Source organism: Alligator sinensis, unplaced genomic scaffold, assembly GCF_000455745.1.
Source record: "Alligator sinensis unplaced genomic scaffold, ASM45574v1 scaffold29_2, whole genome shotgun sequence".
NCBI lineage: Eukaryota > Metazoa > Chordata > Crocodylia > Alligatoridae > Alligator > Alligator sinensis.
This window is the reverse complement of record NW_005842194.1, coordinates 496003-517415: the sequence shown is the minus strand read 5'-3', so window position 1 is coordinate 517415 and position 21413 is coordinate 496003. Positions and strand designations below refer to the sequence as shown.

General features: G+C 46.4%; 1 protein-coding gene across 1 annotated transcript in view; it reads right to left on the bottom strand.

The window, feature by feature from the left end:
* JAZF1 (JAZF zinc finger 1) overlaps window positions 1-21413 on the bottom strand; it is a 268598-nt gene that overhangs the window by 147640 nt on the left and 99545 nt on the right. The window contains exon 2 of the mRNA XM_025207420.1: window positions 6901-6973. Coding sequence (XP_025063205.1) covers window positions 6901-6973 — 73 coding nt within the window. The remainder of the gene's footprint in view (window positions 1-6900; window positions 6974-21413) is intronic.

The following is a 21413-nucleotide window of genomic DNA, read 5'->3' as shown; positions in this document are numbered from 1 at the left end:
CCCCCCACACCCCCACTGCCCAGATCTACAAGCAGCAGCAGCAGCCTCACACCACTGCTGTCTCAGCAAGCAGCTGGCTGCACAGATCCTGCTTTGCTGCTGTAGCAGCAGTAACCAGTGCAGTTAGACCATGCATGGGAACAGGTAAGACTCCTAGCTCACCCTGCACTCCACCCCCTGCTCTCAGCACCCACTCCCCCTCTGGTGTTCTGTGGCACTTCTCCCCACTCTCTCCAGCAGGGTTTTCCCCGTGTGCAGACCCTGCTAGTTCCACCGCTGGCTCTTCCTCCCTGATGGTTGAACTGGCTGCAGGAAGGTGCAGGGGAGGGGAGGAACAGGGGACAGGGACAGGTGGGTGAGGTGCCCCCGCCCCAGTTCTGGCACCCTCCCCTTAGGTAGTATTCTGGGCTTGTTCCCCATTCATCCACCCATCCTTATGCTACTACCAGGACTTCAGTGCTCTAATTGCTAGATATCATCTAATTTCCTGTTTCAATTTATGCATGACCAATCCATACCGATTTGATCTTGTACAAAAATCATCTTTTAACTTGAATAGTTCTCCATGCTCCATTAAGTATATTTATAAATAAGTTATAACATACCCTTTCCACTTTGGTTTTGCTAGGCTAAACAAGCCAAGCCCTTTATAGGGTATGGGCACATGAATAAGTTACTGTGAGGCAAAGGTAGGCTGAGGTATTGGATCAGCTGTTCTTCAGCACATGCCCGTGTGCACACTCTTACCCTGCAGTAAATGAATGTGAGCTCATGGGAGCTTACCTCAGTGAAAAAAAGTGAAGCTGCCAGAAGCTGGCTTTCATTTACCACAGGATAAGAATGTGCACACAGGCAGTTAACCTGGGGAAGCAGATACAGGATAAATCTTTGTTTCGGAATAACTTGTTCACATGCTCCTATCCTTAATCTCCTTGCATAAAACAGATTTTCTATTCCCATAGTTATCCTAGTAGTGCTTCTCTACATCTTTTCAATTGAAATTCATCTTCTTTTGAACACAGGTGATTAAAATTACACTCAATATTTTAAATGAAGTACCGATACCTGGGTGCAATGGTATTAATATCCTATCTAGTAAGTGTTTTATCTACACATTCTAGAATTTTATTAGCCTTTTTTACAGCTGTATTACATTGGCAGATCACAGGATAATCATGAGCCACCAATACACTTACATCCCACTCTCCCTCCATTGCCTCTAGTCTCCAGCTTATGATAAAAGTCTTGGTATTAGCCCTTGAGTCCATGACTATGTGACTTGATACTATTAAATCTCATGCCATTTCTATTACTTTAATCAACATGAATATTTAATTCTTCCTATATGATAATCTAGTCCTCAGCATCACTAATACCTATGAAATTTACAAATTTCATATATGGTTCTTGCATCAAAATTGAAAATGAAAATCAAGCTGCATCTGAGCTCATGAACATATTAAATCAGGCTGTGCACATAGTCAGATACTGCTGAGCATAACATTTGATGTAGTAGGCTGTTGCCTATGAAAGCTTATGCCTCTCAGACATTAGCATCTAAAGCAGATTTCTGACTCCGGGTACTGTAGAGCCCTAGGGTACCTTAAGATCCTTTCAAGGGATACTTGGGGTAGTACATAATGTTAGCACTGTCAGGTGTACAAACATGATTAATAAAATAAAGAGATGTCAAACAGGAATCTATAGTGTTAGATACATTCTGAGCTGTTGCGGACTTTCTAAGTTCTTTGAAACAGAAGAATTACTCTATTATTTTTCTGTAGTCAAAAAACAAGTGAAAACTAAGAGCTGGCATTTTCCAAGGGGAGCCTTGAGTTTAACAAGGGGTGCCTTGAGTCTGATGAGGTTGAGAACCACTGCTTTAAAGTGTGACACTGCCCTGCCTTCTGCCTTACTACCGCACTCTGTGACGAGATGAACTATTGTCCGCTTTGTAAATGGGCAGACATGTGGCCTAGATTCAGCTTCCATGAAGACAGCAGAAGTCATGATATTGTTTTTCAACAAGTGCATTGTCAAACGCCATACACAATCTTGGGTAGACTCAAGAATTGAACTCATATTCTTTATAAGTCCAGCAGTGGCCTAACAAGCAAAATTGGTGCCCAAGTGAAACCCTGTAGAAGGGGGGCAGGCGCACAGTTCCAAGAGTGGTGGGGAGGGGGCCTTGGTTCAGAGAGCAGGTGGGGAAGGGGACATGTAGGATCTGAGAGTGGAGGTAGAGGGGAACAGCAGTCTTAGCCATGCTGAAAACTCCAAAACAGCCCCAAATGAGCTGCTGCTACTACTACACACTCTGCCTGCTTCAGCTGTTGTTCTAAAGCAGCGGCAGCAGCAACTGGGGGCTGTTCTGGAGTTCCTGGTGTGGCTATACGGCCAGGGTACAGACTCTGCAGCGGTATTTGGTGCCCAGGATGGATGCCCCTCTCGCTCCAGTACCGAAACTATTACACCAGTACTAAAACACTTCCCTCTCATTTCAGCATTAACTTACTCTTCACAAAAACATCCTTTCATAGATTTCATAGACATTAGGGCTAGAAGGGACCTCGTAAGATCACAGGGTCCAGCCACCTGCCCAAGGGGCAGGAAGTCAGCTGGGATCAAAGGATCCCAGCAAGATAGGCATCCAAATGTTTCTTGAAAGTGTCCAGAGTAGGTGCTTGCACCACCTCTGTGGGCAGTCTATTCCAGGCCTTGGTGGCTTGGACAGTGAAGAAGTTTTTCCTTATGTCCAGTCTAAAACGGTCTTGCAGGAGTTTGTGACCATTGGTTTTTGTCTTTCCTTGGGGTGCTCTGGTGAACAAGCGTTCCCCCAGATCCTGATGCTCACCTCTTATGTACTTAGAGGCTGCCATCAAGTCACCTCTGAGCCTATGCTTCTCCACGCTAAAGAGTCCCATGGCTCTCAGCCTCTCCTCATAAGGCCTTTAATAAAAAAATGTTATATAAAAAAAAAGAGCGTTCAGTACATTCAGCACGTGAAAAGTATGGTAGCCACAAATTAGGCCACTGAAATCATCTTTTCTGCCCATAGAACAGTTACTGCAGTGGTTCTTAAACTTTTCATGCTTGAATCTCTCCTCCATAACTTTGGTGAATTAAGCAACACTCCATTTAAAAAAACAACCTATTTATTATGGCACTTACCTGCTTGAACTGTGGCAAATCTGATTTAGAGGCAAAACTAGCAAACACATCTGAAAGGTATTAAAGTGACATAGCTTGGATAAGGGACAGAGGAAAAAACACACTGTACAGTAGCTGCAAATATATCTTCAAGTGAAGCCTCCTGTTTTAACTCCTGGGCTTAGTATGGTCAAAAGATATAGCCTACTGCTGAGAAAACAGAATTTACAGTTTCTTTGGAACTGGCGTACACTATCATGCATCATCATTAGGACAGAGTATGAGGTATAATCTTTGCTAAACTGCCACAGTAAATTACACATACAAAAATTGTTACAATAATTTTGAAGGAAGATTCAGTGTGTTTGAAGTGTTGAAGTCACAGTTTGGAAGCTCTAGTGTAAATACCTATGCTTACTGAGCTACTTGTTTACTGTTTAACCATTCTACACTGAGAATTGATTGCCAGAGAAAATGTCTTAACTTGTATCATGGAGAAAAAATCCCCAGTGATGAAGAACAGTCATGAGCGCAGGCAATCAAATATAAATGCATGGCCTGTTTAGACTAAAACAAATAATTTTTTCAAGTTTCATCAGGAATGGAACATAGTAATTTTACAAGAAAGGTAAAGGTCAATTGCCTAGAATGACAATGTCAGTAACATTGTGTGGGTTTAATATTTTGCTATGAAAACACATAAAACAATCACAAATAGTGTTGTCTCTAAATACAAAGCAGTTATAGCATGCAAGTATCATATAAATATGGATCATATAACACTGACTTACTATTCTTTAAAAAAAGTTTCAAAACAGCACAAAATCCTGTGGTGTTGGTCATTATTTTTTAAACAAGCTATTAATAGTACTGGAACCAAAATCTGTGGACTAGAGAAAAAGACATGAACTTATCCCAAGTAATGCTTACTATCAAATATATTTCTTCATGAATAGACATCTCAGGGTTTTTCCCATTGAAAGGAATTGTTAAATAGACAATAATTTAGGTCCAGAAACCTTCACAATGTTTTTCAAGCCCAGTACATCAAACTGTACTATAAATATAGCGGGGTTAAGAACCATCTTTATTCAAGTCCCAGACCAACAGTCTCAGGGACATAAATGAGTGTCATATCATGTAGATTACTGCTACTAATCTTCACATCCAAATGAAATAAGATACAGAGATGTCTTAAGCTTCTCTTATTAATGGGCACAAAGAAAGTTCTCTAAGGAGTACCAGATGTTGTAGCTCAGCACCATAACCAAATATCCTTGAAGTATTATTTGAATGGTATGAGGGCTGCTGGTGTACATTTCTGAGGAGCTTGCAGTCTACTACTTCTATACTTAGAACATGGGTGAAGATTTAGTGTGCATGCTTCAGCAGTACTGAATTTTGGATTGTAAGAGGAAAGGACAATGCAAACAGGAAACAACCACCAATCCTGTTAAATTACATTAAGAACAACATTTATTTAAGTCTTGTCTGTGTTGGGATGTGCTGCAATTCAGTCAGCCACTTATGCAAACGCTTAATGTGGACAGCATAAGTCAGTATCAAATGCAATTTATAGCGGAAAAGCTTATTCTAGTTTCAAGAAATGAAAAGCTCTACCAGTCCTGACTGTAGCTTTGCCTGTCTACATTAGGGTTATTTACCCAGGAAGCTGCATCTGTATACGCTTACTGGTAGCTGAAACAGTATTATATCTCTAGCAAAGATCAAGGCCAGATCTTCATATGATTATAATTTGGAGGCCGTTTTAGAATTTAAGGGAGCATAAAATAACATATCATCAATATTCTTAAGAAGATATTCTCAGGGATGAGGGATCAAGATGGTGAGAATCTGTTTCAAGGTGAAATATATTGAAACTTGTGGTATCTCTCCCTTCCAGTCTTCACCTTTGCTGCCACTTCAGCGTTTCAGCAATGAAGGAAAACACCAAACAAGACAACCCAAATTTTGGCCACAGCACACATGCCCTAGTCACTATATAACTGGACAACCAGTACAGAAAATAACCCACATACCAATTACTTTGCCCTTATTTTTGCTTGCCAGCACAGATTCAGACATACTCATTTTACAATACAGTTTTGACAATCCCATAGCATTAAGAGTTCTTATTTCCATAAGAATGTATGGCCCACACAGAATGTATTGAATATACAAATCTGCAGAGGAAGATTGATTTAAAGTCTGGAGCTCACAGCAAGAACCACCAGTCTAAGTTCTGTTCCACTTGGCAACCATAAAAAGCATGGGTTTTAAAAAACACATTAGTATCTGTTGTTTGATATTTAACAGTATATAACATGCTTACTAGGCATACAAAACCAAACTGAAAAGGGCACTGACATCTTTAAATCTAGCCATCTTTAAAATTTTAAAAGAAATTAAAGTCGTTTTCAATATTTCATTTGATCCTGAAAACCCACAGTATTTTCTGTGTTTTCACAGGAATCTGTATTTTTATTTGCTAGGTAAACTACCAACAGAAGGAAACTGATGAAGCATATCAAGAAAACAAGGAAACTGACTACAATCCAAGAATTCATTTTTTCAACAAAAGGTTAAAAACAAACAAACAAACAGAAATTAGTATTAAAGGGACACAACAAATTTCACATCATGCTTTAAAAAAAAAAAGGAGTGGTACTTTCTCCAGGATGTACTTGTCACATGGGAAATCACACGAGTGCCAGCAGTTATTGAGCACATGGGGCACATATATACGGAGTATGCTGATTTCCCTGAAAAAGTTTTTTTTTTTAGGGAGAGGTATGCTTCATGCATAATGTTTATCAAGGCTAAAAGATGGTTTTGCCAAAAGCCCTAAGAAAGCAGCTTGCTTGTGTATCATCACGTCTGTTCCTCACTCCCAATATGGTCCATGATTCTTCCCTATTCCCAGGGCAGAAATAATTTTCTGTCCTAACTTTTTGCAATTGCTCAGATGAGTTGTCTGGCACTGACCAAGGAGGAGAAATTGGCTTCATCTGCTCCCCACTTATGCTCTGCCTACCTGAATGGGCTAAAAAGAGATAGCAACCTCACAGAGGGTGCTTTTCACTATACAGTACAGCAATCCAAGATTTAAACAGCACTTCAACTCCTCTGCGCTGGCACATAACTTTTTAGATAAATTTTACATATACTATGTATAAAATTATATATTTTTTTATTTAAAAAAGCTTTGCCCAAGTGAAACCTGTGTGTGTGCGCGTGCGTGTGTGCGTGCGTTGGTTTCATTTGGGCAAAGCTTAAAAAAAACCCAAAACAAATGATTACTGTAAATTTTCAAACCCTCTGGCACAGTATTTTAGCCTCCAGCCAATGAAGTACCACCTTAAAACTTCACTGTTTAAATGCCAAGAATGGAAAAAGATTACATAAGTAAATGCACCCCTCATTCAGGCGGCAAAGCCAGAAGGTAAAAATGAGTGGAAAAAAATATTATGTTAAGACTAAATCTTAAACAAAACAAAAAAAAGTCATATTCATATGGCCAGTGCCCAGATACGCATTGATAATGATTAGACATCCAGTAAAGCTATTATAGTCACAAGTCACAAAATATTTGCACAAAGTAGCATCTATTGTGCAAAATCTATCGATTTTAAATATAGAATCGTATGTAGGTACCTTATTCTAGCATTAGATAAGATGCATTTATGCTGATGACACATATATAAACTACAAAACATGGCCAGTCATATTTCCATCTGGAAAAATGCTTACCTGTTAATATAGCTTAGGGCAACGTAAGTTGGTTGCTGTAGTTCTTGTTTCTCTAAAACGCGTGGGTCTGTATCTGTTTAAAAAAAAATGTAATTAGTAGTTTGCTACATACCCTGAAATATATGAATGATATACTGCAAAATAACATGTCTGAAGAAGAGAAAAAGTAAAATAAACTTTTCAGAATTAATTCAGTGCAGCACAATAAATAAATATGATTAAAAAAAAAGTTTTTTTAACTTTTTCACTTTTTTTGCATCAACATAATTTCCAGTTGTAACATGAACTCTAACAATTCCCTTCAAAAGTACCGGTTTTCACTGCTTTATGTTACATGTTGGGATCATTTCCGTGGTTTACACTGTAAAAATGAAATCAAGTCAAAGATATTAAAAAAGTATAGCTATTTCTAAATTTGGTCAACAAAAAAGGCATTTAGAAAAGATCAGTTTTCAAGATTGCTATTACTCATCTCACCTGTTGAGGTTCACCACCTATTTTTTCTGCATACCCATTTTGATTTTTCCCCTCCTCTAACATTTTTTATTTTCTGAAATGCTCCATCAGAAATTCTCATAAAATTATGCATGAAGTAAAATGCCCACCTGACAGAGGATGCCCTTTTGAAGCACAAAAGCTACCATTAGCAGATTTTATCTAAAATCAGCTTTGCAGTTCAAATAAAAGTTCACTTTTAAGTATTATTCTTACCATCCTTGTTCAGTTTCCCACTTCTTCCCTCCCTTCTTTCCTTCCTCCCTCCCAGTCCAAGGAAGGCAATGTTGTGATGACAGGAGTCCTGCATGGGACTTGCTATCTTAGCTGCTCTAGTCCTGCTGCCAGGGTGACTCCGGAGTTGTGCACCTAGAGAGGCTGGCCAGTGGCACTCCAATACTTTCCCCACTCCCCTCTGATCTGATCCCTGGGCAAAGTCCATGGGTGCCAGGTAACTGAGTTGCATGGTGCAGGCAGCCACTGTACTGACCCCTCAAAGTAACCCCCACTCCTGTCATCAGAACCCCACCCTGGGCCCAGACCACTCCTCAACCCTGACTCCTGAAAGCAAAGCAACCCCCACCCCCAGCGCTTCTCGGAGTACTCAAAGTAGAACGGCGCTGGAAAGCTCAGGGTGGCGCACAGCAGGACCCCTTTTAAGCAGCCAGGATCTGGTGAACCTCTCCTGAGGTCAGGTCATGGGCTCAGCAGCACGTCAATAGTAGTGCCAATTGTGAACTCATCTGGGGGTGTCAGATCATCATAGTGGAGCCACAGGTAGCACTCAAGTCGGATTCTCATGTTGAATGGCAAACCAGGCTTCCCCAGAGCACGGCGCATCATCAAAGCAGAGAGCCCCTCTCCAGCTCTTGAGCACCCCCTGGGGGACCATGTTCAGCAGCAGGAGCACACTATCTTGGCTGGCATTCTCCTGGGAGTAGTGATAAAGCTCATCCCTCCAGGCCCAGCCAACTCTCTCCAGGGAAATGTTGGGAGTGAAGTACTCCTGATGGGGAACAGTGCTGAAATACCTCTCCTGTAAGTGAAGGACAGAAATGGGGGGCAGCGTAAAAGCTTCACCATCCTGGCTGAGTCCCACCAGGGCAATGACAGGAACTAAGTGATGCTTCTGTAGGGACACAGCACTGAAATACCTCTCCTGAAGGATGGGGGAAGGAGGTGCTTTAAGACTTCTGCCAGCATTCCCTGGAGTGGCCAGTTCCTACCTGCTCCATGTCCAAGACACCTTCCCTTATACTTCATTTTTTCAGCAAAAGTTGTAACTTTGCACAAAAGCTCTGTGTCTTCCCTGTTTAATTGCAGGGACACCACCTGTGTGAGGGAGGATGGAGTGGGGAGGATGTGATGCCAGCTCAAGGCCAGGGGGCACAAGGGATGTCTGTAGAAGGCACTGATAAAGGAAAGAGGAAATGCTGCAGCCCTTAGTCACTGCCTCTGAGCTCTGGGCACAGCTGACTCCTGGAGCTGCAGGACTGGCACAAGGAGATATCTGAGATGTGGATGGGGGGAACATGGTCAGGCTGGGGGATGCCTACACCCGGGCTGCTGAGGTGCAGGGACAGGGGGTCATGATAGCCACCCATGCCTCTGCAGAGCTGGTAGAGATACAGCAGAGATGGAATTTATGGTCAGGGTCCTGGACCACTTTGCATCTACTTATGACAGCCCTGAGCACCACAAGCGCTCCCTCCTACAGAGCCTGTAGCCCTCCTGGCCAGAAGTGGCGAGAGGCTGCAACCCAGCCCCCATGGCATGCCGTGCCCCACTGCAGGGACTCTTCTCTGGAGTGACAGGAATAGGGGTCCTACAGGAGGGATGCCTGGATAACAGCAGCAGGAGAATGCTCTCCACTGTGCACTCCCTGGGAGCTACCGGAGTGGGTGGGGGACTCGGGACAGGAGGAGTGGTGCAAGGGAGCTGGTGACCCATAGTTTGGGGAAGCAGAAAGGGCCCAAGCAGGACCCACTGTGGTGGGCGAGGGAGGTGGGACCGGGGTGCCTGGATGTGACAGGCCCCCACCCAACTTAGTTTAGCATCGCAATCCAGGTGGCCAGCACCAGGCAGCAGGAGAGAGCACCACCGGTTGGTCTGGGGCTCAGAGACCACATGCCTAAAATAGGTCCTGAGGCCAAGGCAAGCAGAAGATGCATCCAGGCACAGAAAATGGAGCTGGATGCTCTTTCCATTGCCGGAAGTTTCCTCTGGTGGTTCCTCTGAGGGCTGGCATGCCCGGGGAAGCAGTGTGTGTTCTGCAGTGGAGGCGGCTGGGAAAAGCCTGGACACACTCCTGGCAATTGGCCAGAGGCCAGCTGCGCTCCATGGGACCAAAATACTGGGTGAACACAGAAGGGCTCCTTTATCCATGAAGCCCAGAGGGCCAGATCAAATGTCAGCCCACCCAACACCATCAATAAGCAGTTCAGCACAGACACAAGCCCTCTCGACACCTCAGACCAAGGACCGCATGGAAACCTGCAGGTCAGGTGGGGCTGGCAGAGGGCAGCCTAGGGGGCACTGTGGGCACTAGATGAGGGTGCATGCGACTCCCCCCATGCCTCCCCCCAGTGACCTCACATGCCCCACTTGGAGCATCTGCAAACTCAGAGCACGCTGATGGTGGACTGATGGAGCTGCAGGCCCCATACAAGCGCGGCGGGGAGCACCACGAGGCAGTGGCATATTTGGCCCAGTGCCTGGATGAGAGAAACAGAACAGAAAGCTGGCTCACAGGAAGAGAATTGAGCCTGAAGGCAGGTGAGCAAAGGGTGCACCAGGCACCCAATCAACCCATGTTCAGAGGTGAACTGCTCAGCGTGGGAGCAATGTTGTCTTGCCCACCACCCAGTCTGAGCTATTTAGGTTAAGTTTTTGGTTGTGTTGGTATTTACGGAATCTACAGAACAGTGGTGGGAACCCTATAGCATCCCTTCTTGCCAGGCCCCATCATACAAGAAGAAGCTCCACCATCACAGAATCATAGAAAATTAGGATTGGAAGAGACCTCAGGAGGTCATCTAGTTCAACCCCTTGCTCAAAGCAGGACCATCGCTAACTAGATCACCCCAGCCAAAGCTTCGTCTAGCCAGGTCTTAAAAACCTCCAAGGATGGAGAATCCACAACTCTCTGGGTAACCTGTTCCAGTGTTTTACTACCCTCCTAGTGAGAAAGTACTTGCTAATACCTAATCTAAACTTCCCTTGCTGGAAGGACCCTGGACAGTGGGAGGAGTTTCAGGCCCAGTTGTACAGTGCACTGGAGCAAGTCCCTACTGCTGATGACATCTCCATCCAGGCACACTGGGAGCAACTCAAGTCCACTGCCCAAGATGCCTGCGCCCACATTATTGGGTTCGCATTGTGAAGGAACCAGGACTTGTTTGACACCAGTGACACTCAGATTCATGATTTCCTTGAGTGGAAGTGTGCAGCCTCCATCGCCTGGCAAAGCCATCCACAAACTCAGTGAAAGATGGCAGTGTACCACCAGCTGAAGGCTGAGGTCCAGCAACGCATCTGTGACATGAAGAACAACTGGTGGGTGAAGGCGCACATGATCCAGGGCTGACAAGCATGACATGTGTAACTTTTTCCAGGCTACCAAGACAATCCCCCTCTGATCACAGGATGGCTCCCGGCTCCTCAAGGACGTCTGCATTGGAAGAAGCATTTTGAACCCCTCCATAAATGGGAGTCCACCATATCAGAGGAGACCCTCCAAGCCATCCCACAATGTCCTGTGGTGGATTCCCTTGGTGATCCACCAACCATCTGAGAGCAAAAGCAGGACATCGAACAGATGAAAACCAACAAAGCCTGCAGGCCAGATGGTATACCCACAGAGGTCTACCATGCTGGTGGCTTCCAGCTCACATCATGACTCCACCAGCTTATCATCTGCCTTTGGGACAAAGAAGACATCCCCAGGGATCTCAAGAATGTGACCATCATAACCATCTACAAATCTTACTGTGGGAACTATAGGGCCTTGGATGCCCGCTGAAGTTTCTCACCATGCTGAGACTCCTGCATAACAATATGACTGCCACTGTCCTGAGTGGAAGATCTGCAACCAAAGCCTTCCGCATCTGGACTGGGGCCAAACAAGGTTGTGTGATTGCCCCCACCCTGTTCACCATCTACCTGACCGTCATCTTCCACCTTATCCGAGATGATGTACCATCTGGTGTCATTATCCAGTATCAACTGGACGGGAAGATTTTCAATCTTGGGCGCTTCCAGGCAAAAACAAAACTCACCACCAAGGACACATCCATGAACTTTAGTTTGCAGATGATTGCTGCATGATGGCTCACTCTGCACAGGATATGCAAGCAACCCTAGATCTCTTCAATGCTTCATATAAGAGACTTGGCCTGTCCTTGAGCACTGTCAAGATCAAGGTTCTCCACCAACTCCCCCCATCCCCCCAGGCCAGCTGAACATCCCTTGCACTATCTACCTAGACGGGGAGGCTCTGGAGTACGTGGAACACTTTCCATATCTCGGCAGCCACCTCTCTCAAGAGGCTGCCATCGATGAAGAAGTCCAGCACCGGGTCAACTGCGCCAGTGCAACCTTCTTCAAGCTGCGACAATGTATCTTTGAAAACAGAGACCTTCGGAAGTTGACAAAGGTTCTGGTTTATAAGGCTGTTGTGCTGACCACTCTCCTCTACTGTAGTGAAGCCTGGACCATCTACCAATGCCACGTTAAGACCCTTGAAAGCTTTCACCACTGGTGTTTGTGTCAAATCCTGGGGATCAAATGGGAGGACCGCCAGACCAGAGAGAGCATCCTCCATGAAGTTGCATCCACCAGCATCAAAGCTTTGCTCTTGAGAAATCAACTCCGATGGACAGGGCACTGCATCTGGATGTCTGAGAACTGCCTCCCTCACCAGATTCTCTTCTCCCGCCTCTCCATTGGCCAATGCTCAAAAGGGCAGCCAAAGGAAACAGTACAAAGACATGCTCAATTTCGCCCTCAAGCACAGAGACATCGACATTAACAGCTGGGAGAAGCAAGTTGCTGACCATTCAGCATGGCACCACCTAGTCCACCAAGGCACGCACCACTTCAAGACCCAATGACTCAATATTGAGGCAGAACAGCGGCAGTGGAGGAAGGAGAAGGAGACCAACCCAGGGCTGTGAATGCCACTTCCTCAGACAAACAACATGCCCCCATTGCCAAAGAACGTGTGCATCCAGAATCAGGCTCCTCAGTCACATGAGGACCCATCAAGCCTGACGAATGTCATCCTTGATTTTGAGGGACAGCTGCCACCACCGACCCTCCTATTGAGAAAGTTCTTCCTAATACCGAAGCAAACTTCCCTTGCTGCAACTTGAGACCATTGCTCCTTGTTCTGTCATCTGCCACCACTGAGAAGTCTACCTCCATCCTCTTTGGAACCACCCTTCAGGTAGTTGAAAGCTGCTATTAAATCCCTTCTCAGTCTTCTCTTCTCTAGACTAAAAAGCCCAGTTCCCCCAGCCTCTCCTCAGAAGTCATGTGCTCCAGCCCCTGAGTTATTTTCGTTGCCCACCACTGGACTTTCTCCAATTTGTCCACATCCTTTCTCTAGTGGGGGGCCCAAAACTGGACACAGTAGTCCAGATGCCACAACCAGTGCTGAAGAGTGGGGAATAATCACTTCCCTTGACTTGCAGCCCAGTATACCATTAGCCTTCTTGGCATCAAAGGCACACTGTTGGCCTTCACTGTAACACCCAAGTCCCTTTTTGCAGAGCTTCTGCCCAGACAGTCAGCTCCCAGCCTGTATCAGTGCATGGGATTGTTTCATTCCAAGTGCAGGACTTTGCACTTATCCTTATTGAACCTCATGAGATTTCTTTTGGCCCAATCCTCCAATTTATCTAGGTCACTCTGAATCCTAGCCCTACCCTCCAGTGTATCTACTACTCCCTCAGCTTCATGGCATCTGCAAACTTGCTGAAGGTGCACTCTGTGCCATCTTCCAGGTCACTGATGAAGATATTGAACAAAACTAGCCCCAGGACTGACCCCTGTGGCACTCCACTTGATACCAGCTCCCAACTAAACATGGAGCCATTGATTACTACCCTCTGAGCTCAATGCTCTAGCCAGTTTCTTATCCACCTTACAGTCTATTCATCCAGTCCATACTTCCTTAGCTTGCCTGTAAGAACGTTGTGGGAGGACATATCAAAAGCCTTGCTAAAATCAAGGTATATCCCATCCACTGATCTCTGCACATCCATACAGCCAGACATCTCATCACAGAAGGAAATCAGGTTGGTCAGACATGACTTGCCCTTGGTGAATCCATGCTGATTGTTCCTAACCACCTCCTTCTCTTCCAAGAGTTTAGAAATGGATTTCTTGAGGATCTGCTCCATTATTTTTCCAAGGACTGAGGCGAGGCTGAAAGTCTGTAATTCTCTGGATCCTCTTTTTCCCATTTTCTTAAATATGGGCACCATCTTTGCTCTTTTCCAATCATCCAGGACCTCCTGATCTCCATGAGTTTTCAAAGATGACGGCCAGCTGCTCTGCAATCACATCAGCCAAGCACCCTTGGGTGCATCCTGTCCAGCCCCATGGACTTGTATATGTCCAGCTTTTCTAAATAGTCCCTAACCTGTTCTTTTGCCAGTGTTGGCTGCTCTCCTCTTCCCCTAAGTGTTCTGCCAGGCGCAGTAGTCTGGGAGCTGACCTTGCAAGTGAAGACTGAGATGAAAAAGACATTGGGTATTTCGGCCTTTTCTTCATCCTCTGTCACTAGGTTGCCTCCCCCGTTCACTATGGGGGAGACACTTTCCATGCTTTTCCACTTGTTACTGACATAATTGTAGAAACCTTTCTTGTTACCCTTCACATCTCTTGCTAGCTGCAACTCCAATTGCACTTTGGCCTTCCTGATTTCATCCCTGCATGCCCGAGCAATACTCTTATACTCCCTCCCTAGTTGTTCATCCAAATTTCCACTTCTTATAAGCTTCCTTTTTGTGATTTGTTTTACTGAAGAGTTCCCTAAGCCAAGTTGGTCTTCTGCCACACTTGCTAATCTTCCAGCACATAAGGATGATTTGTTCCTCCACTCTCAGTAAGGCTTCTTTAAAGTACAGTCAGCTCTCATGGATTCCTTTCCCCGTCAGACTGGCTTCCCAGGAGATCCTGCCCAGGAGTTCCCCGAGTGAGTCGAAGTCTGCTTTTCTGAGGTCCAGGGTCCTTAACCTGCTGCTCTTCATTCTTCCTTTCCTCAGGATCTTCAACTCAATCATCTCTTGATCACTGCTGCCCAAGTTGCCATCTACTAGTACAGCAGGGGCAAAATACAGCCCACGGGCCAGATGGGGCAAAATCCAGCCCACGGGCCAGATCTGGCCCGTGAGGCCATTCTATCTGGCCTGTGGGGCCCCTAAAAAATGTAGAAAAGTAATATTTTTCTGCCCTTGGTTCCTGTCAAAAATGACAGAAAAGGGCAGTAGGACCCAGGGGAAGCCTGGTGGGCTCCCACAAAAGCGGGGCCCACCCGGCCCCGCCCCCCAGCCGGAAACCCCAGCCCTGGTTTCTGGGCTGGGAACATGTGGCTGCCCCTGCTTGGGAAGCTCAGGTAAGTGGCGGGGGGCACCCCGAGCAGGGAAGGAGTGCGGAGGGGGGGAGGGAAGCAGCCCCTCCCTGCCCCACACCTGGTACGCTGTGCTGCAGCTGCTTGCAGCCTGTGCGAGGCTGTCTGGAGCAGGCACAGGCAGCCCCAGGCAGGCTGTGAGCAGCTGCGGCACAGAGTACTGGGCATGGGGCAGGGAGGGGCTGCTTTCCCCACCCCACTGCACTCAGCACTACCAATAGATCGCAGCCTGCCTGGGCCTGCCTGTGCCTGCTCCAGACAGCCTCGCACAGGCTGCAAGCAGCTGCAGCAGAGAGCGCCGGCCATGGGGCAGGCGAGGGCCACTTTTTTCTATGCTCAGCACCAGCTTCTTCCCTGCTGGCAAGCAGGGGGTCAGGGCTGTACCATGGGGCTGGGGGGACACTGGGTGTGAGTGGGTGGGGAGCCATCGGGAGCATGGGACCTACACCAGTGTCCCGGGGCCAGTGTCAGGGGGCCCAGAGCAGGGTGGCAGGAGCACAGGATCCCAGCTGGCAGGGGCTCTATGGAGCCGGGCCCGCTCCCCGCTCCTTGCTGGTGCAGCCCAGCCTGGCTCCACAGACCCTTGCCAGCCTGTGCCCCGCTTTGGGCCACACTAGTGCTGGACCTGTGACATTGGTCCCAAGACATTGGGACATTGGTCCCAAGATGATGACCAGGGGGCAGGGCTACCCATGCAACCCTCGACAGCCTGCCAAAACTGGCTGAGCGGCCCTCCACCCAAAATAATTGCCCACCTCTGTACTAGTACATTCCCCAATTCTTCCCTGTTTGTGAGCAGCAGGTCAAGAAGAGCACGACCCCTAGTTGGCTGCTCTTGCACTAGGAAGTTGTTCCCAACACTCCCCAAAAACTTCCTGTGTTGCCTGTGCACTGCTGTATTGCCCTCCTAGCAGGTGACAGGGTGATTGAAGTCCCCCATGAGAATCAAGTCCTGTGATTGGGAAACGTCCTCTAGCTGTATGAAGAAAGCCTCATTCACCACTTCCTCCTTGTCTGGTGGTCTACAGCAGACCCCCACCATGACATCACTCTTTTTACTCTCACCTCTGACCCTAACCCAGAGACTTTCAGCAGATCTATTGCCAGTTTCATACTGGAGCTCTGAGCAATCATACAGCTCTGTTACATAAAGTGCAACTCCTCTTCCTCTTCTCCCCTGCCTGTCCTTCCTGAACAGTTCGTACCCATCCATGCCAGTGCTCCAGGCATGCAAGCTATCCCACCAAGTCTCTGCTATTCCAATCGTGTCATAGTTCTTTAACTGTGCAAGGGCTTCCAGTTCTTCCTGCTTGTTTCCCAGGCTCCGTGCATTTGTGTACAGGCACCTAGGGTAACTAGTCAATTGTCAGGGCCCTGTCAGGATCAACTGTAACACCCAAGAGGAAAGGGGTGGGATGTAGGGAAGAAGCAGCCCCACAGAAGACACACCAATAGCGTTGCCCTGGGCCCCTAAAGGAACCACTAAGCACCACCTCCAGGGGTATATCAGTGAATTACAAGTCGTGGTGGGCAAATAGGCTCAGGTGTGACAGGGTTGAAGGTGGCAGGGCACACCCATCAGCCCATACAGTGGGTGTGAGCCTGTCACACTGAGCCCCAATGCCAGGGCCATCAGGGACATTGCCCCCACTCCCAGAGCTGATCCCTTCCCCTGCCCCCCGCACTGACAGTTGCCCCATGTATGCAGGCCCCCCAAGTGGTTCCAAGCCAGTTCTGAAGGGGTGCAGGATCACTTGGCACTAGGGTGGGGCAGGAAATGACAGCCCATCAGCCCACCAGGCCAGGCTGTTGCTGGGACTGTGTCTTAGAACAGAGCCCACAGGCCCCAGCTCATCTATCCACCAGCCAGGTGCCCTGCGGGGGAGTGAATGAATTTTATTAGTAGACGTTTAGGATTGTGAATCCAAAAAGATGACAAAGCCAATAAGGAAATACAAATTGTCCAAGCAAGGGACTAACATTAGAGGGATGGGGGTGAGGAGGGGAATGCAACTAGGTTACAGAGAATACAATGTTAGCCAACTAAGCCCCCTTGCGGCCCCTCTGCTTGCCCAAGTCCTGCTGCGGAGAAGCAATGCAGCTTTGGCGGGAACAGGCAGCCCCTGGGCTCAGTCGTGCTGGGTGACATAAGCCCCAGGCATGGCTGAGGGTCCTTGAAGGGGGAGACCAGAGCCCAGGAACAGGGGCCAAGCGATTGGGGGTCCCATGATGGAGAGCCAGAAATCCATGGCCCATGCTCTGGTGGTATCTCCCACCCTGCAGCCTCCTCCTCTCATCCCCCACCCCAGCAGCTGCCTCCTGCCCCTACCCTGAAACTATCTCAGACAAAACAGTGGGTCCAGAGTCTAAGATGCTTGGTGGGCACAGGATGTGGTGGGCAGCCTTGTGTGGGACATCCAGCTGCTGGCTCAGAGGCACAAAGCCACGTAACATGATGACCAGTTGCTAGGTCATGTCCAGGCGGTTGCACGTGATATCCCACAGCCTCTGGTGTGGGTTTCTCAGGGCAACCAGCAGGACATACTGCAGCTCCTGGGTCTCCCTGCTTGGGCATGAGTGGGGTTCTGGGCAGTGGTCTGGGGCTCTTCTGGAAGCCAAGGGCTGGGCATGGGGGAGGGTCCACAGTGACATGGCAGAGGGTTGGAGGCATGTTTGCCCATGCCCAGCAGTCAGTCAGAAGTGGCCTTAGCATCTGGCTATGCTTGGCAGTCTCCAGCAGCCCAGGGAGCTCATGGGGCACGCTGGGAGGCAGGCAGGAGCATCCCCAATGTGCTGGCCTCGGCTAGCACAGACAGCCTTCGTGCCCTTCCTGCAACCCCCACCAAAGGACAAATGTGCATACTGTTTTCTACCAATGTAACCTGGGCCAGAAAACAATGCAAGTTCAATCGATTCCTCCTCAGGCTTTTTGAATGTCTGTACTTAGCCATAGCATCAAGCAGACCAGCAGTCCATAGCCAATTAGTCTCAAAAGGAAACAGACCTTTGTGTATGTCTGAAAAGCAGCTGCAGACAGCATGTTGGTAATCATCAACATATAATGCTCTATATAGGCTAACCAAAGACAGCAATTAATCAATTATCTTGTGCATTATCTTTATACTCCACTTACCCAGAGATGCCAGGTGCAATCACCACAACAAGATCTTTTTCACTTGTCTTTGCTTTACAATGAAATCTCCATTCATTTAGCAAGCCATGCACAGAACTAGTGTCATGATGAATCCTGTTAGATTTACATCTTTGCGGTTCAAAGTCTGTCACAGAACTGTCTTCATAAAGAATGTCTGCAGAGCATTATCCCAGCTAGATTATCCTGGATCTGCTTCAACCCCAGTTAAAGCATTTGTGGTAACATGACTGTGGCTTCACTAATCCCATTCTTAACTTGGATTAACCTTCATCAATAAAGAATAGTTTCTGTGACTGAATAAAACCATATTGAGGCTGGTTTAACTCAAAATACCAACTGTATACACGGGAAAGAAAGGCCAAGGGAAAATTTTAGAATGAAGTCTCCACAACACCTTTTCACCATGTGTTAGTAGCTCCCCCTAGCACTGACTAAAGATAAAAAGCTCACATGGTTTTCATCTGCATATATTACTGGAGTGTGGGAACCTGTCTAACTGGTGTCTTCACAAAGAACTGAACAAACTGAGTCCTCAGGCTCTTTGGGAAAGAACTGTTTGTCCAAAGAGGACACCATTTGCTCATGGCACACAGTTAACACAGAATAAAGATATAGAGAAATACATAAATATATTCAATTGAATTAATTAATTTCAAGAGCACTTGTAACTTTTGATATTTCAGATTTTTTTTGGTTGCCATTTTTCCAAGGACAAAGTGATCATGAAGAAGTTGTAACAATCTCATGTGAATGTAGTCTTCAAAATATTTAATACATTTCTTCAGCAAATCATTTTTAGATTGCAGTTCATTCAGAAATTACACTATATATTTAATGCGGTGTTGGGTAGCTATGCATGTCATATGGTATCATTTCTCTTCCAAGTTATGTATGGATGCCACCCAACTAAAAAAGGCACAAGTTCTATATTGTGAACCTTTTAATTACTTAAAAATTGCTGTTGCATTTACCCTGCTAAAGCACAAGCCCTTGAATGTTTGCAGCAAGCAAAAACCACAAAAAAACTTCAAAAAGGGCTGTAAATAAAATTCCCACTTCAATTTTATATGTAAGTTCCCCAAAATGTTTTCTACCCTTCACTAGGCTCTAATGGAAACCACATCTTTTTCTATAGTGCCTGTCTTCCTTAAGGTGTGCAGCAGTGGGAGCACCAGTAGCAGCTCCTGTCACCTTCTGAGCTTCTGGATATTTAATCTATTTCATTCCCAGACATCATAGCTTCCAGCCACATAGCACCTGACTCTGCAGAGCTCTAATACTTCATTCATGCAGCTGCCTTTCTATCATAGCCTTGAACCAGTTATTTCTCCCTGCTTCAAACTCCCTAACTTCCTTTAGCTCCCTAACTCCCCAGGACCCTTTCCTATCTTCATTCCTTCCTCTCCTGTTCACTCCTTTCACACTTCTTACTTTCATTTGCTTGTCACTCTTTTCCACTCTTCATGTCAGAGATGAATTAACTTTAGACTGACCTGGGTTTACCCAGTCTAAATGGGTTAGCTCAGTCTAGTGAATGCCCGCACATGTTCACAGCCTTAGTGCTGAGAAAGCCCAGCCACTCAGTACTGGAGCTGTGCTGTTCTGACTCCCTGATTGTGACTGGGGTATTTTTAGTGCTCACCAACAAACCCACCCCAGGTTGGAAAGCCACCCCTGCCATGGACCTGCCAACCCTTCCCCACACCCCACCTCAAGTTATTTTTTTCAGGTTACCTGTGGCACTCCCAGCAGTAGAGAATGCCTGCAAGTGCTGCTTCTGGTTTAGGTTTAGGTAGCATAAAGTTAGGTGAAGCATACAGAAATCCCAGAAACCTGGGACATCATCTGGGAAATCTGGAACACAACCCCCCCCCCCCCCCCCTTTGCACAAGGCAGCAGGGGCAGGGTGACTGTTGGGTGCCTGCCTGCATAGCACTCCATGCTGCTCCGACTCCTGGCCAGACTGTGCCCTGCACTCCTGCGTTTCTGGGATGCCCCTTATAATTCCCAACAGCTGGCCAGGACCAGCCTCTGAAATCTGGGACTGTCCCGGCTAAAATGGAACATATGGCCAACCTACTTAAAGTATACTGCCTAAACCTAAACTAGTTCCCACAAACACATTTGGCCCCAAAGCTAGGGACACACATAAATCACTTATAAATAGGTATAAGTGATTGGAAACTGGTTCAAATCTGTAACACAACACAAGTTCAGTGCAAGTAAACCACTTTTAAAATGGCTGAAACTTGTTTAAGATAAACCTGGATGGATGTAACATCAGACCTAACTGATTTAGGTTAAATCAGTTTATTGAACTTCTGTCCCAGATCCCTTCCAGATTCAAGTTAACTCAAAGTCCCCTAGCATCCAATGATGCTTTGCACCTCCCCCACAAACCCTGGCTCACCGAGTAGGCAAGGTAGCCTTGGCCCATGCTGTCTGCTCCAGCTGAGCAGGGAAGCGTGCTCTAATGCCCCCAGCAGAAATGTAGTTGCATTTCCGAAATCAAAAGTGAATGTCTGTTCATTTGCTTATCGGTTCAATCTACGTTATGCTTAGACTAACCTGCAAACATTGCACTGATTCAGCCTTGGGCTTTTTGACTGTCTATACTTAGCCCTAGAGAGCAAGACTGTCTGGAGCTCGTTTTAAGATACATACTTCTTTGCCAATACAAACATTTTTGGTCAATACTTCTTTAAGCATTTGTAGACTGGTAAAAACAGTTGAAATTAGCCTAATTAGTTTCCAAAAGGACATTAATAATGGTTTAAACATATCTTCAGATGGTGAATCTTTCTTCAAAAATATTTAACACTACCGAGTAGATCAGGGCTTTGCTGGTCTTGAAACAAAGCACACAATTTCTTAGTGCACGTATAGACAACACCTCCCCACCCCAAACAATGTACACAAAAGCAACTACAGATGTCATTGTATTGCAGAAAGGATCAGTCAGTCATACACATGTATCTGCTTAATCGCTTGCTTCCTGAGTTGCTAGTATGTGGTACTAATGAGTCATTATATTCTTGCTTTTGTCACATAATGAAGCTCCTTCAATCCAGGAATGCAAAGCATCAAAGACCAACTACAAAGCGTACTAGCTGCCTTTGTTACTACTTTTCATTCTCGTAGTGCAATATGCATCACTTATTTATTTTTTTTTACTGTAGTAGGAGTGAAAGCAATATGCAGTTTTTGCAACACTGCTTTTTGTGGTTA